Here is a 16,729-nt window from a genome sequence, read left to right as displayed (position 1 = left end):
AGTAAAAGTGGAAGGGGCTGTAGTCTAACCCCAAATCGGAGCAGGACTGTCGCCAACGCTGAATGAAGTTAGACTGGGTCTCAGTAACCCTGGCAATAGTGACCTGAGCCGCCAGCCCCTGCAGTCCCTCCCTCCTGTTGTTACTTGCTGATTTGCTTTGGAGCTGTATGTCACCCCGTGAGCTGCTTTCTGCTCTTGTATCACTCCCTGATGCTAGGCTCCCTGCTGTGTTCCCCTCTGCTCTGCTCTATGGGGTTTGGCAGACAGGGCTGCATTCTGACACGTCCGTTCTCTGCCCAAGTACTCAGCCAACGTGGGGCCTCGAGCTTTCAGCTTCTCCTCAGGGCAGTACTGCCAGTCCAGCACAGCAGAACTGGCTTTGAATGGGTCCTGCTAAGACTTGGGAAGACCGGAGGACGCGAAGACAGTCTGCTTTTGTATACGTTCCCGGCTGTCTGTGCAGTCTCAGCCCTGAAGCGCTTTCAGGGCAAGGTGACTGGGTGAGACCCAAACACGAGGAACCCAACGCTTGGGTTTGCTCAGCCCTTGGCACCTCTGGTGTGTCTCCTCTGGTGGCGAGTGTGAGGAGAGTCCGTCCCTGGACTCTGTATTGTGCCCCTTCAGAGCCCTTACCTTGACTCCCACCTGGCTGAAGCAGTGGTGTGCTGCTGGGCAGGAGGGAAGGTGTTGGAGCCAGCCCAAGCTGGAACCCAGGCTGGACTCACAAGCCCACCAGCGCTGCTGCCTGCTCCGCTTCACAGCGACCATCCCCTCAGCTGTGTGCCGATGGAGCCAGCTGATGCTTCAGCCAGAGTTGCCAGGCAACCTGCCCCTGCCTGACAGCCTGCGGCTGTGCGCCTGCCTGTGCCTGTGCCATTTCGGCCCTTGGCTGGTTCCTCTGCAGGCCTGCAGCCGTCCCACCGCCAGCCAGCTACGTGTGCCAGTTTGAGCAATCCTCTACAGCCAGAGGCACAGACCCTCACACGGAGGAAGGTTGTGCAGAAGTGATCTTTCCTGGGATACAGCCATTCGTGGTGACGCAAGAGCTCCTCCATCCTCTGTGCACACTCGTCGCCCCTTTACAAACTGATCTCAGACTCAGTGCTGCCTTTAGGCAGAGCTGTGTGCTCGTTTGGTGGGGATCGGCGAGACTGCGATAGGTGGGGGCCTTTGGCAGGTCAGGGGTGCTCTGTAGGGGATGAAAGGCTGGGGTCCCGCCACGGGGGTGCAGATAGGCTGAGTTTGGGTAACACCTGAGAGCGACTCTTATCATGGCCTTTGTGCTTCCGTCTGGACTCTACTGGCTTCTCCTCATCCTGTTGCATTTCTTTCTTTTTTTTTTTTTTTTTTTTTTTTTTTTTTTCCCTTCCAGCTCATTTCTTCCAAGGTGCCCAAAGCAGAGTATGTCCCAACAATTATCCGCAGGGACGATCCCTCTATCATCCCCATTCTCTACGTAAGTATATCACTTCTACATCTGGATGGGTGGGAGCAGGCTTCATACAGAGAAATATGGGTTTTTTTGTTGTTGTTCTTATCCTTACTTCCTTTTATGATCATTCTGAAACACTGATGTCATTTGGAAAAGCTGCCAGGAAGGGGTTGGGGGTGGGCTGAACCCAGATTTGGGGTCTGGGGTAGCTTTCTGGGGGCTCAGATCTAGGTGGAGGAGTGAGGTGGAATGAAAATAGCACCTGTGGGCTGTCAGACCATGCAGGCACAGGCAGGCAGCATGGGAAGGTTAACAGGGGAAGGCAGGGCAGGCCTGAGCACACAAGCAGAGCTGTGCATTGCCAGGCTTTGGGCTCCTCCTGATGCCTATCCTTAGGCAGGCTGAGCAGGACCTCAGGGCTCTGCAGTGGAGTATGAACCCCATCACCCTATGTGCAGGGGTGCATCCCTGTCAGTCGCAATTTAACCTTGATTTTTCACTAGGATTCCTGCCTGAGCAGGCGTCTGAAACACCAGCGAGGAGTAATGGGTCTCTTTTTCCTAATCACTTTATATTCACCGAATTTGAGAGGGAAGGGTTGGGCTGACAGCCCAGAAAACTCAGTCTCCATGTGCAGCAGGCAGTGCTGGAGGGCTCAGCGTTGCTGCCGCTCTGTTCCTTTGAGAGCTGTACGGTTGTCCTCGCGACTGCTACGCCAGAGGCAGATGTGTTGGGAGTGTGGCTGTTTGTTAGCCAGACTGGACATGCGTAAAGCCAGGGCCTGGGGACAAAACGTGGGCCAAGAGGGAAATAGGCGTTGCTGATGCTGACTGCATCTGATGGTACGTGCTTTGGACTTGTCTGCAGGATGCATGTTCAGGCCTTTGGATGGACTTGGTCTTCACAGACCATTTAGTCTTCAGCTTCTTTGCTGGGACGTGCTTTTGGGTGGTAATTACTGTGATGTGACTGGAAGCCGTCAGTTGGTATAACCGTGCTCTTAGAGCGTGTGTTTGCCTGGGAATGGGACTGCGTGCAATATTAGAGAATATAATAGTGTTGTGGGGGCTGGTGCAGTGACAGTGAACCTTGATGTCTTCTCTCTTGATTTCCAGGACCATGAACATGCCACCTTTGATGATATCCTAGGTATGTGAGTGTTATTTCCTTTTCTTAACACCTGCCCGTTGCAGAGGTAACTGAGCAGTACGTTCCAGTCCCTCTGCTGCCCTGCGCCTCGGCTGATGAAGGTGTTTGTATCACCCCAGTGACACCCAGCAGTCGGTCAGCTGCTGTCGGATGTGCTGTTGTGATAAAAGTTCACTTCTGTAGCCCATTTTCTACACCAAGCTCCTGGTTTATGAAAGGGAAGCTGAGGCACAGGGCAGCAAAGTTCATGGTCCCCTTGTAGGTGAGTAGGAGCGTTAACAGAGGGTCAGGACGGCTGGGTCTGGTACCGTGCTGTGCTGGAGCAGCGTCTGGTGCTGCGCCGTACCTTCTCTGCCCTCTGATATGCTGGCGTTTCCCGCTTCCCACAGCACAAAAGCAAAGCATCAGTGGGAATGTAGGTGCTGAGTACCTCTCACAGCTCAGCCTCCTGCCTTCAGGACTAAAGTGGGAAGAAATAAGATTAATTTTTAACTTGCTCCATGGTTCATCTTTTCCAACATGTTTTTTTTTTTTCAGAGGAAATAGAGAAGAAGCTTAACATTTATCGGAAAGGCTGCAAAATCTGGAAGATGCTGATATTTTGCCAGGTACGGGAAAGTTAAGTGCTTGGGTGGTTTGTAACAAATTTGTCTTTTTCTACTGGGAAAATTACACAGAGGAACCAATACTCCAAAGTCAGGTTCTGTTAAAGTAGCTGCATGTGTACGGCTTTCACTTCTCATTTTCTCAGACAACAAGCAGTGTCAAGCTGCTGTGACAGCAGGAAATAAAATCCGATTGAGTCTGTCCAAGTCTGGGCTGCTTCTCAGCTGCTTTCAAGGAAACCCAGGCAAACCAGCATTAGTGCAGACCTCGGCAGGAGGATTCTGGGGAAAGGAACAAGCATTTGCGATGTGCTGGTTATGGTTTTTGTACAGCTTCGGTATGACAGTGCCAGCGGTGGATGTTGATCAGACAGGCGGCTGGCTCAGCTCGGAGCTGAAGGCCAGCAGACGCGGCAGAGGGGGCAGGGTGCAGGGTTGCTGAGCTGTGACTGGGACAGACTGCGGCGCAGCTGGACCTGGGGCTGGCCGGGAATTTCCTTCCCAAGTCTCTTGTTCCCCAGGGTGGTCAGCTTTGGACTCCCCCAGCAGCTGTGCCAGGAACCTTGATATGAGAAGTTAGGAACGTAGCCTGACTTGAACTCCCTCCCACGTGCCTCGTGCTGCCGAACAGCAGGGTTTGCAGCACACTGACGTGGAGATTGCAGCTCTGACTTTTCCAGATGTTGTGCTCGATCTTCCTGTGCCTGTTACTGTCACAGTCCAGTTCTACAGCGATGTCTTGCCTGCCTAGCCCTGCTTTGCTCAGCTTCCGTCTGCTGTGGCAAGTCCCCTGCTGTCCCCAAATGAAAGGGACTTTCTTGTCTTCCCTTTTCCTCTCAGCCACCCACAATGAAGATTTTTGCCTGTTATCGTGCCTTTCTAGAGCAGGGTGGGCATATAACAGTGAAAAATGGAGAGTCCAACCCTCAACACACTTCAGATGGGAATATTTCCTGAGCTCTGGAGGTTCTAGCTGCCATAGCAGCCTGGCGTGTCCGCTCTGCTCTCTTGTGGCACTTCTGGGTATGGCTGTGCAGGATGAGAAATACATCCAGGATTTGTTTCATCAGGGCTTGTGCAAAGTGGTTTGCATCTGTCTGTCTCTCTCTTGCAGGGAGGTCCTGGTCACTTGTACTTGTTAAAGAACAAGGTTGCCACTTTTGCCAAAGTGGAGAAGGAGGAAGATATGATCCTGTGAGTTGCTGTGTTATGTTCTGGACTGGCATGGCATTTTTTTGCTTGGTTTGCTCGATGTTTATAGCACATGGCCTAGCAGGAGAGGTGAAGGGAGCTAGGGTGGCTTGGTGAGGGGGAGAGGAGGCTGAGGGGGGACGTAACAGCAGCTTAGAGCTCTTCAGGGGGAGCTGCAGAGATAACAGGGGAGTTTGTCCCCAGCATGGTGCAGCCCTGGGGCAGGTCTCCAGAAGATATGTGCTTTTATCTGCTGTTTAATGTCTCTCTGGGCTAGAGACTATCAAAAGAGGAAAAAAAAATAATATATTTCCTCTCCTACCAAAGGCTTTGCTGACCAGAAGCCAGAACGTGCTCAGAAGCGGCTGAGATAGCATTTTTAAGCAGGTGACTAGTGGCAGAAATGCAGACTGTTCCCCCTCAGCTGTCTCGTGTAACTGCCCTCCTGACTGCAGGGGGAAATGGAATTTGTCTCTGCAGAGCCTGCTGGAAGGCCAGCACGTTGCTGAGGAGGGTTTTCACTAACATACCAGCCTGTCAGCCAGGGTTGCTGAGGCAATTCCGCTTCTCCTTGCGAATTCCGCTTCTCCTTGCGGAGAGTTGAGCTTTGCCTGGTTTGCTGCCTGCTCACTCGTGCTGGCTCAAACCTACTTGGCTAGCCGTGCTTCGTTGTGGGGGAGAGGATGTATACCAACCTGTTCCTGCACAAATTTTTGTTGGCATGAGAACAGAGTATTAAAATCAACATCTGTTCAATGCTCTCATGCTCTTGCACAAACGCTGTCAATAAAATTCTTCAGCACGTGTGCGCAGACACGCTTCTGAACGCATTCCAGGCACAGCTGATCCAAAATTGGTAGTTCAGGGACCTTCAGAAAGTGTGAATGCAGCTGAAAACTTGGATGCGTGGAAATGAATGTCTCCATCCAGCTTGTGTCCCGGGGAGGCAGTCCTGGGAAAAGCTTAGGCTGCAGTCTGATTGCAGACTCCGCAGAGGAATTGCTGGGCTCTGGAGCCCACCAGCAGCCTGCTCTAACCCACGGCACTGGGGAGGTGGTTGCGTTTCATGTCCCTTCGGCACAGTGTCCCTTAGTCACAAAATGCTAAGTGGGTCTGACGGCTGAGCAGCACCAAGCGCTGGCTGACGTGCAACAGCCTGGTTTGGCGTTGTCTCTGTGGCTGTGTAGAACAACCAAGTCTCCAGCTGTTCTCTGCTGATTTCATGGCCTGGAAGTGGACCAGTGCACTGATAACACTCATCTTTAGGAAGGGCAATTGTTGATAGAAATGGGAGAGAGGAAACTGGAGGGAACTGTTACAAGAAGAGGATGGTTAGTTTTCTTTTTTTTTTTTAATTTTGTATTCTGTTTTTTTCCTGGTTTTTCCAGCTTCTGGAAGAGATTGAGCCGGCTGATGAGTAAAGTCAATCCTGAACCAAATATCATTCACATCATGGGCTGCTATGTTCTTGGAAACCCCAATGGGGAGAAGGTAAGAGCTTCTCCAGGAATGTCTGCTGAGCAGCACCAAGGCCAGGGAGGCGACAGTCACACTGTCGAGTCTAAACCTTCCTCTTCTGCTGTGTGGGAATGTGCTGCCATCCTGTCCCATGGGTGGCTGTGAAAGGGCAAACCACCCTTTCCCAGAGGGCAGGGGAGGGACAATAAGTGACATGCAGGAAGGGACAGATACTGAAGACTTTGGGGACAACAGTCATTCAAAGCACTTTATTTCCTGATGAGCTAGATGCTTTAAAGGACATGTAGTGAAAGGTTTTCTAGAGGTAGGGAACAAGAATGGACAATTCTGGGTGTCCTGGAGTTCATCTTTGCTTTCAGCTGCTAACTCTCTATATGTTTTCTTTTCAGCTATTTCAGAATCTGAAAAACTTAATGAATCCTTATAGGGTTGCCTTTGAGTCTCCACTTGAACTATCAGCTCAAGGTAACGTATTTTCTGTACAAAGACACATATCTTCTTGATCAGCCTGCCTCTTTCAGTGGGCATCTTCATGAAAGCGCAATTTTGAGCTCCTGTAAGCCCTGCCGTGGTCCTCCTTTTGCTTGTAACCACCTTGTGGTAGTGTGCCTGCTGAAACTGGGTTTTTCCTTGCAATTTGTCCTTGTTCACGTTAGATCTGCCCTGTTTGTTGTGCCTGAAGCTGCAGAGCCCTCTCCCAGGCTACTGGCAGCAGCAAAGCAGCCTAAATAATAGGCTGCTTTCCAGGCTGAGTTTAGGAGATTCATCACGTTACTGGAGCATGTGAAGTCTGTGGAGAGATGCACGTCGGAGCAGAACCTGTTCTGTAGCCAGACGTGGATCTCTTACTGGTACTGAGTTGTACCATCGACAGGTGACTGGGATGTAGCCCATTGTAACCATTCCACACCTCAGTTCGCTTTGTTTTTTCTGCCTGTAGCTGAAGATATTTCAAGGGGCTGTAGAATTTTCCTGTTCTTTAGTCAATGTAAGTAACAACGGGGGCAGTTTCGTAAGCAGCATATAGTCGACTTATCCTGAAGTTGCCCTTGTTGTTTTATCTTTGCTGTAGTCCTTGGTGCTTTGTTCTCGTGGAAGATAAAAGCGCGCAGCACTAGGCTGTAAGCAGCCTGGATCCTTCCTCTGCTGCTCACAGCTGCCGTCAGCACTGGTGGGTTATTCTGAACTCCCGCTTGCTGGCGTAGGAACGTGCCGGAGCTGAGCACAGTGGTGTGTGCAGACCTCTGTGCGTGTCCGGCCGAGGTGGGGACCCTGCTTTGTACAGTGCTTGCACAGATCCCGCAGCGAACACCATACGTGTGCCAAGGAGCAACTTGCAGGGAAATTCCCAGGTTTCTATGCAGCTTGGCAGGCACGGCAGCGGGTTCTGTCCGCATGCATTTAAGCCGTTGATCTTCAGGAGGCCAGGCTGAAGAATACGTCTGAATTTATCCCCTGGATCAATCTGGGACACGCTAATAGTGTAGCTTCTCTAATCCCTTGCAAAGTCATCTGAAACTAATCTTAATCAGCCTCAAAAGCGAAAATCCCTTCCTGGAGCCCTGTCTCGGAGTCCGGGGCTGTTTGCTCTTGTGTTCTCAAATGCACTCGCTGCCTCACAGCCCTCGAGCTGTGACTGCCTTGTGCAACCCCCCACCTTCAGTCTGAGGTGCCCGTGGCGCAGAACTTGCATTGGTGTGTCCTGTTGAGCTCCTTGCTGTGCACAGAGGCAGCTCTGCAGGACACAGACAGGCTGTTAACATTAATTTTTTTTCAAATAAAGCACAACCATTTTTATTTTGCATTTTCAGTGTTAATTATTTTTAATGTTTCCCACAAATCTTGACAATGAGTTTACTCTCAATCTGTAATTTTCAAAAGTCCCTGTGCTAGGTTGCCTCGTGCCAGCTGTTGGAGCTGTTCTCTGATGCTCTGCAGCCCCCGGCCTCCCCTCCTGTGGTCAGGAGAGGCCAAAGTCTGGAGACAGGCTCCATGCTCAGTTCTCGCCCCTAAGGACAAACCCTGCCAGGGGGTCATAAGGAGCCTTTGATGGTTTGAGGAAACCTAAAAAGACTTGGGAGTGCTGGTGGATGAGAATCTCAACATGAGCCAACAACGCGCGCTTGCAGCCCAGAAGGCCAACCATGTCCTGGGCTGCGTCACCAGCAGCGTGGACAGCAGGTCGAGGGAGGGGATTCTGCCCCTCTGCTCCGCTCTGGTGAGACCCCCCTGCAGCTCTGCATCCAGCTCTGGAGCCCCCAACATCAGAAGGACGTGGAGCTGCTGGAGAGGGTCCAGAGGAGGCCACGCAGATGCTGAGGGCTGGAGCAGCTCTGCTGTGAGGCCGGGCTGAGAGAGCTGGGGCTGTTCAGCCTGGAGAAGAGGAGGCTCCGGGGAGACCTGAGAGCGGCCTGCCAGTGCCCAAAGGGGGCTGCAGGAAAGGTGGGGAGAGACTCTTCAGCAGGGCCTGTGGTGACAGGACGAGGGGTCATGGTTTTGAAACAGAAGGAGGTAGATTCAGACTGGACATAAGGAAGAAATGTTTTACGCTGAGGGTGGTGGAGCACTGTCCCAGGCTGCCCAGAGAGGCGGTGGATGCCCCATCCCTGGAAACATTCCAGGCCAGGTTGGCCGGGGCTCTGAGCAACCTGATCTGGTTGGAGATGTCCCTGCTCCTGGCAGGGGGGTTGGACTGGGTGGGCTTGAAAGGTCCCTCCCAGCCCAAACCAGTCTGTGATTCTAAAAAGACACTTGCTTCTCACGGGCACGTTGACGTGCCCTGGGTAGGTGCTGAATGTCGGTGTTCTCCAAATGAGGCAGAGGGCTGGGTTCTCCTGCGCCCCTGGCTGTAGGTGGGTTGGGGTTTTTTGGCTGCTGTGGCCTCTCGCGTCTCTCCCTCATGCTGCAGGGTGTAACCCCTCTGCTTCGTTCCACTTCTCCTAGGTAAGCAAATGATTGAGACTTACTTTGACTTCCGCCTTTACCGCCTCTGGAAGACCCGCCAGCACTCTAAACTATTGGATTACGATGACATTTTATGAGCTGGAGAAGATTTTGCAAGAGGAAGTTGATCACTGGTGTCCAAGAAGTCATGCTTATTGCAGAGAGACTCTTTTATTGGCACAGGGAGCCCTTCAAAGCCCTACAGGAGGCAGCAGCGCTAAAGGGAGGGAAGAAGGAGCCCTCAGAAGAGCTGGGAGGAATGTCTCCTGGGTCAAGAGGGACTGGAGGGAAGGGGTTTGACACCTCGCTTGCCTCCGGTCAGAGCCGTGGTGTCTCAGGAGGAGCTGTGTGAAATGAGGACAGGATGGAGTTCCTTGCAGAACTGAGCTGTTTTGGGTCAGAATGGGCCAGATTTGATTCCAGGTCCTTTTAAAGACTTTTGAAGCTCAGGTTTTCTTACAAAAAAAAAAAAAAAAAAAAAAAAAAAAATCAATTACCCATGCACTACGAAGAAGAAGTGACCAGAGCACAGAGGAAGGAGGGGTCTGTACTGATGGGACCTTCTGTGCTGGGGATTTGGAGAGCAAGGACTGCTACACCTACTCCTGCAAGCTTTGATCACGACGATCCAGTTTCCATGTGAATATATACTGGAACAGAGAAATGAAATCCAACTTTTTGTTTTCTTTTGTTTCATAGAAAATAAGTGCAATTTTTATAGCCAGAGGGGTAAAATCCCTCCCAATATTTAATTAGTTAAAAAATAACACACCCGTAATCAATAGCTGAGGTATTTTTGGTCTGCTTGAAAATATATTCAGAATGGTAATATATCTTCTGTAGACATATTTAATCACCAGCAAACACGGTTTTAACGTAACGTAGCAGACCCTGCATGTCTGCTGCATTGATTAATCCGGTTTGGTTCCTTACTTTCAGAGTAGCTGTGTTGCACTCGTTGTACGTGCTCTCACGAATGTGTATTTCTCCTTCGATTAGACACAACTTTGGTACTTTCTATTTTGCTGCTTGCAAAACTACAGGACTTTAGTTTTGCTGAAATACTTTAGGTTAGAAATACGGTGCCTGGCTGAGAAACCTCTGTCAGGTTCGCTGTGGTATAAAAATGAGTTAGAAATTAATAGCCATGGTAATTACTTGTTCATGCCAGTGTTTTGCTACGTGTTGAGAGATGAGTTCTCTTTCTGGCCCGCTACGTGGAGCAGCGCGATTACTCGACCACCGAACCCTCCAAGGAGACTGCTCGCCGAGGCGTTTGGAAGAAATGCTTCTGGAGGAATACAGCGCAGTTTGTAGCGTGAGTTTGACTCTGCCCCACGTTCACCTGATTGCCAGTTGTTTGTGCGTAAATCACCTCTTTTTCCAGCGCTAAGAAGACCTGGTCACTGGTCTGGGCTGCTCGCGTCCCTTCCTGCGCAGGACAGCGAACCCAGAGCTTTGTCAGAGCAGCCGTGGTTTGAGAACCCACGTCTGTACCTGATATTTGAGGTTACATTTTGGAATAGATGTACTTTTTGTTTGTTTAGCTTGGGGGCTTGCTTTTTGGTTTGGGAAGGGCTTTTTTCATCTGCTGCTCTCCTGTTCAGAGGATAAATACTACCTACAGTCTGCGTGGGTCGCTCCGGCAGTTCTTTCTTGTGTAAGTAAAACATCCTGGAGAATAACAGGGAGGGATTACCTCGGTTTTCTGATTTCCTGCTATCTAAAATTAGTTGATCGTGAAGTGAGGGAAAATATATGTACAAATTTTCTTTTAAATACTTAAAAAGCTTGTTATTCTGATCTGTAGAGTACTCCTTCCCCCGTGACATATCTGTGGTTGTAATTTTGGGGAGCAGGCCTCTGGCGAGAACTGCTGAACCCCGTACATTTATAGTTTTATAGCAAAGCTTTTGAAGAAATAATGTACATATAGTAAGTAAGGAGAGGAATGGGTGGAGAGAGATGGTTTAAAGTCATTGAAAGCAGCATGTTGAACCAAATTGGTGTGGCCGCCGCCTCCCCCTCCGGTTTGGAGCTGTTGGGAAGCCGCCCTGCTGCGCTGGCCTGGCCGCAGGAGGTTTGGTGGCTGCGTCTCGTCCCTGGCTGGGCTTTTATCCTCTTGACTCTGTCGTGTTTTTCAGACTTGTAGTGAAGGGGAGGACAAGCACCGGTCTGAGGCTTTCGGAAGAAAATGCCAGATATAAAAAAGAACACACAAATTATGCCAATTCTCTGTTATTCAGTGTGGTAGCTCCCACCAGCTGTGCTTGTGAGAGGGGGAGCTGGGGGTGCGATGAAAGCAGAGTCGTGTGGTATTTGGAGAAGGAAACGGTAGCGGCAGGATTAAAATGCTGACACAAAACTCTCTCCTTTTCTGACCCTTTTACCTCTTGCGGTTATGCTTCTAACTGGAGACAGCCAAACTGTTCTTCCCTTCTCTTTTCTAAAGAAAAATCACGATTCAGTGAACTTGGTAGCATGAATGTAGCATTGTGGGACTACTGAAACTGCTGTTTAGCTCCGAAAGGGCCCGTTTATTTATCTGCTTTGGTGATTTCTCTGTAGAAGTGCTGTATCTCTCTCCTCAGCGAGCACTTGTAGAACTGGGGGTGCAGAGCAGAGAGGTAGGTTGTACGGTTGCGTGACTCTAGGAAGCTGTATGACCGAACTCTGCGGGCGGCCGTACTGCTGCGGTTGGCTGTAGTATAGCATAGTGACAAACCATGGGTGCGTTTTTCCAAAGATCTCTATTCCTCATAGCTTGTGATGTTTATGACATGAGCACATTGTTTCCTTTGTAGCATTCGTTTGACTAAAGAGCTGACATACTCTAAAAGCTGTGATTGAAAAGACAATAGAGTTTTGATGTTTCAAGTCCTGTGTGCGAATAGTGTCATTGAAGTGAATCATTTCCAAAAGAGGAAAACAAATTTCTTCCCATTTTTTTAACTGGTTGAATTTTTCAAGTGGCTGCTGGGAAAGGAAGGGATCAGCAGAGGATAGGATGTGAAAAAAAAAAAAAAAAATTAATTATCTAAACTTTAGTGTTAAAAATAGAGCCTGTAACTTCCTCAGCTGGACCAGCCTGTGAGGGATGACGACCTCTGGGCGCGCTTGCTGCCAGCCCGCAGCATGCTCGCAGCCAGGCCGTCCCCTCCGCACCCCGAGCGCCTGTTCCTTGCACCCCGAGCGCCTCTGCGGCATCTTCTCCGGGGGATGCTGAGCACAGGCCCGGGCAGTGCCGGGGGCACAGCTCGCCCGCAGGACGCTCTGCCTGGGGAGCAGTGGCTGCTGAGCGCACGGCACGATTTGTCGTTCCACTCCTGCCTGCTTCTTCCAGCTTTCAGCTCCCTGCTCATGGGGTGGGGTCTGTCTGAAGCCCTGAAACCAGTTTGTTCACGCTTGGTAACTGCCATCTGCGCTGGCTTGGCGGGGCTCGCTTCTAAAGCGGGCGATCGGAGCGAGCAGTTTACCGTGCGGCTGAGCTCCGGTCCCTGCCCGCTGTTAGAGGATCGGCAGCCCTGTTGCACCGTTACGCTCAGCCCCAGCGCAGGGAGTGGCTGCTGCTGCAGCTCCTGGGTGTGCTCTGAGCAAGGGCTGGAGAAATGGGACAGCTGGGTAACCCCGCAGAGAGGCGGATTAAACTGGGATGGCTAAATGGAGTGCCAGCCCTCGCTGTTCACCCCAGCCCTGCGTGGGAGTGGGAGTTCCTGCCACTCTGGCTCTGAGGCAGTATCGGATGTGACCCCCAGCCCTTTGCCTGACCCGATGAACATGCTGTGTTATGTCCTGGGCTGGGATTGTCACCTCCAGGAGAGGAGAATGGTGGGCAGCAAGTACATCAGCTGCCCAGTCTGCCGCTCCCCTGCCTGGCTGCGTGCTGGGAGCAGCCCCTGACCACTTTCTCTGGTGCCTGCAGAGGATATTCACTCAGCTGTAGAGGCTTGAGTGGGGGTCGTCATCTTGGATGTGGCACTTGTCTTATACAGGGCTCTCCAGAGAGGCTTTTCTCTCTTCCTCTTGTTTGGCTCGGAAGGAAAGGGAAGAAGAAAATTCAAGTTACCTGAGGGATGTAGAAATAGGTAGGAAATGGAAATGAAGCTTTTTGCACCTCTCCTCATGCCGCAGCCACCAACTTCCCTTTGCAGCTGACCTCCAGGCGTGGGATGGGAAATGGAGGAGTTAGTAAATAATCCCTTCCTGCATTAAAAATAAAACAAAGCCAGAAAAATCCTTGTAGCTGTAGCAAAACATCTGACTGCAAAAGACAACCAGCCAACGCATCCTGCCCTGCACGAAGACTCTGCTGCACGCACCTGCGGGATCCCACCCGCTCCTGCCTCCCAGTGCCTCTGGAGCCGCCCTAGCCACGGCCCCTGGGGTTGTTCTGCTCAGCCTCTGTGGAGGGGACTCTGGAAATGAATTTGTTCATTGTTTCTCAGCCTGGACTTGTTGCCTGGAGCTCGGCACAGGTTTCCTGCTCCAGGGCTTCTGGAGCGCATGTGTATGCGTGTTCACGTTGTCTGGGGGAGATGCTCCCCCTCGATCGTCCCCGCTTATTTTGCCATGTGCAGTAAAGCGTGAGGCAGCGTTATCGTCATCATCCTTGCTGCAGTAGCATCTCTCTGGCTCCTGGCACACATCCATTTCACAAGTAGCTGCTGTTGTTTTGGGACGTGACTGTGTTAGTGACCTGTGGCTGGGAGTTCCTGTTCCCAAGGCTCTGCTGGCAGAGTGACTGCAAACGCTGCTTCGTCACCTTCAGGCAACAGAAGTGGGGTTGGTTGAAAGAATGGAGAATGCTGATTTTAAACAGCCAGCCTGGCGGGATGTGGACGTGGGAGTGTGTGCCTAATCCTGGCCCAGATGGGAGGTGGAACGGCAGGCCAGCTCTGCTCTCTTGGTGTGAGTGGAAACATCCAACCCTTCAAAACCCAGTTTAAGAGCCACACTTACACATTATTAATGTATTGGTCCAGGATAAGGTACGTCACTGTATGATTTAAAAGGTCCTTCCAGGGCCCTTGGCAACTGGGACGTGTTCCTGGAACCGTGCATCAGAGGATGTGCCGCGTTGTGTCACCCTTCCTCGAGCGGTGGGGCCACTCTGCCAGTACCAGGACGCAGATTTGCCGGTACGCGTAACGCTGAACTGCTCTGTGCTCTGGGCTTTGCGGTGAGTCCCTGGAGCTGATGATACAGCCCTTCCTGACAGATGCCACCAGATATCCTCCCAAGGGATGTCGAGCAGCAATACCATTTTCCGTACCACCTGTAAAAAGTTGTTTGTGATCCTGTATTTTGTCCCACTGATCACAGAGTATCCATGGCTTTCCACATCTTCCATGGGAGTGTTTTTTAATCATCTCCATTGTGGAAACATAAACCAAAGCCAACTGGAAACTGTTACAGCCTTGATGACAAGTCAGCCTGCTCGTAATACTGTGCGCTGGAGCTGAGTGAGCACACGCGTGGTTTCACGCCCACAGACCCGACTGGGACCGCTGGTACTCCAGGTAATCCTGCTGTGTCATCGGCTCACTCAATAGCAAAACACCGGAGTTCGCTGTCCCTGCCTAAAATGCTGGTGCACCGTCTCTTGCTGAGATGGTGCATGAGCTGTTGAGGAGGGATAAGAACCAGTAGCTGCTGTGATTCAGAAATAAATTCAGCCCACCGTACTGCCAATCAGTGTGAAAACCTTAAAGATTGGAAGGAATAAAAATTACAGATATTAAATGTAAGGAATCCATCTGAAGGGAAGCTAAATTGCAATTTTCTGTAAATATTTAGTAAATGTTAAAGAATTAATACAATCTAATAATTTTTCACATTGTGTTGCTTTTCGAGTATCCTTAAAATTGGCGCAGGTAAGGGCTGGTGAGATGCAGCTAGGATTGCCGTGCGTTGCCGTAGTGGGGAGGCAGGCTGAATTTAGTCAGTTAACTGGGCACTGCAGTCTTTCTTCCTCAGCTCAGCTCCCCAGGGAACTGGTGACTGGTCGGAGCAGCAGTGGCCCTACAAACCTTCAGCAAGAGGAGCCTCTCCTCCTGCGTTGCTAAGCCCTGAGCAAAGGGAACGCATTCACAGAGACCCTGGAGTAGCGATGGAGCCAAGCTTCCATCCTGTCAGGGGCTGGCCCGCTGTGATTCACCCGGTACGAACAGCCCCTGCCCTGCTCCCTGGTGTCCGTGGGCTCTCTGTGGGTCTGAGTGGCGGTCTCCTCCCGTGGCTGTGCGGGGCACGTGCCGAGTTGTACTCGGGGAACATCTCTTACGTGGGGGGACCGAACTGGGGGGTGCTGAGGAGGCTGCAGCAGCCGGCCAGTGCTGGTCACTGCCACGGTCACTGTGGCTCAGGACCAGCACAGATCCACGGTGGTGGGATTTAAAAAGCTTCAATAGGAAGTATGGGATTATTAGATTTTTGTTGTTGTTGTTAAATTAACTTTTTTAGCCTTAAAACTCAGTTGTAGAAATATCGTTCCCACTACAAGGTCCTGTTAACTCGGAGCTGGTGCAGAGCTGGGAATTCGAGGACAGGTATCTTTGCCCTTATGTTTCAAATGTCCTAAAAACATCACAAATAAGGACAGCCAAGCAAGGCCCTTGCGTATGGATCCACGGATCCTGCTCCCCTGTGCTGACTATGCCCCCTGTGCTACACGAGATGTTATTTTGCAGGGAGTTAAGATGGCGATGACTGCAGAAACCAAGCGAGTTTGGTGTTCCCCATCCCAGGAAACCAGGCTGGAGTCATACCCAAGTGAGCGAGAAGGGGCTGCAGTTCTTCCGCCGTGTGCTTCCTGTTGTTCTTTAACAACACTATTCCTGGAACTGGGGTGACTTCAGTTGTGGTACCAAGCAACGGCAAAAACTGAGCTCTTACAGGGCTGGCAGCCGATGCGTTCAGGAGCTTTACTGTTTCCCCTCAGAGTCCAGGCATTTCCCCTCCAGTCCAGTTTGTATTTCCAGCTCCTTTGCTCAGCTACTGCAGAGTGAGGGGGGCATCACTGGCTTTCTGGAAAACAAACAAACAAACAAACAAAAAAAAAAAACAAATGCATGAGTTAAAAAGTGAAAAAGATAATGGTGCAGGTTTTGAAGATGGATCTGGTAATGTGGAGGATATGTTATATCCAGTAATGTTCCTAAACTCTGAGATACTTGAGCAAGTTCATTTCATCCAAATGAGAAAAAGGACAAAAGAAGCATAGTTGTCAAAATAATGGGGGGGCGGGATCCAAACCACCCAAGAGTGAATTGTAACCGACCGTCTGACAAACCACGTGGAGATGAAGCGCTCTGTGCTCTGATTCTGCCTCTCCTCCCAGCTGAGTTCAGAGGGAGCTGGCAGCATCCTGCTCCTTTCCAAATCAAACTCACATGCAGGGCACCAGAGCTGCACCCATCTGTGCCGCGCCACGCTGCTCGGGCGAGGCTGGGTCCACGCGGGGTGCGGACTGGGTCCCGCGGTGTGTCCGAGCACTCGCGTCCCTCTTCCACTCATCGCGTCTCAGCGGGAAGCTGAAGGCAGAACAGATGCACAAGGACCTTGAAACGGTGGCCCCAAGAGAGCCTCTGGGTTAGAGCTCAACCTTGAGAGATGCTGGTTTGGGACCAGAACTGTTTTGAAAACAAAGGTTCTGAGCTCTGAGCGCTCAGCAGGGGACCAGCAGGTTGGCTCCTTGCAAAAATCAGAAGAAAGTTACTCCAAAGCACTCTCCTCAGTTTTCAAGGCGGTTTGTGCCGGCTGCCCAGGCGTGGGGCAAACCTGGCCGTGACGCAGGAGCCATCTCTGCTGCCTCCGTTAACATGTTTCTCTGAGACTATCTGCTGCTTCATGTACGATAACCAGGTTTCAAATACATGAATGTTTCCAGGTTTTACGATGTGATTTAATAAAAAGAGACGTTTCTGGGAAAGCA

The 16,729-nt window shown here is 51.0% G+C and overlaps 1 protein-coding gene across 4 annotated transcripts in view; it reads left to right on the top strand.

The window, feature by feature from the left end:
* Window positions 1–16,729, top strand: part of NSMF (NMDA receptor synaptonuclear signaling and neuronal migration factor) — a 51,940-nt gene extending 35,211 nt beyond the window's left edge. For 3 of the 4 annotated variants that reach the window (XM_086763911.1, XM_086763910.1, XM_086763912.1), the window contains 7 exons: window positions 1,373–1,456; window positions 2,548–2,581; window positions 3,119–3,189; window positions 4,301–4,380; window positions 5,766–5,868; window positions 6,246–6,321; window positions 8,800–16,729. In XM_086763911.1, coding sequence (XP_086620037.1) covers window positions 1,373–1,456; window positions 2,548–2,581; window positions 3,119–3,189; window positions 4,301–4,380; window positions 5,766–5,868; window positions 6,246–6,321; window positions 8,800–8,897 — 546 coding nt within the window. In that variant the 3' untranslated portion in view covers window positions 8,898–16,729. The remainder of the gene's footprint in view (window positions 1–1,372; window positions 1,457–2,547; window positions 2,582–3,118; window positions 3,190–4,300; window positions 4,381–5,765; window positions 5,869–6,245; window positions 6,322–8,799) is intronic. The other variant, XR_015260732.1, reaches the window with a different exon arrangement.

Source organism: Chlamydotis macqueenii, chromosome 20 (genome assembly GCF_036417535.1).
Source record: "Chlamydotis macqueenii isolate bChlMac1 chromosome 20, bChlMac1.mat, whole genome shotgun sequence".
NCBI lineage: Eukaryota > Metazoa > Chordata > Aves > Otidiformes > Otididae > Chlamydotis > Chlamydotis macqueenii.
The sequence above is the reverse complement of the archived record's forward strand: the minus strand, read 5'-3'. Positions and strand labels throughout refer to the sequence as shown.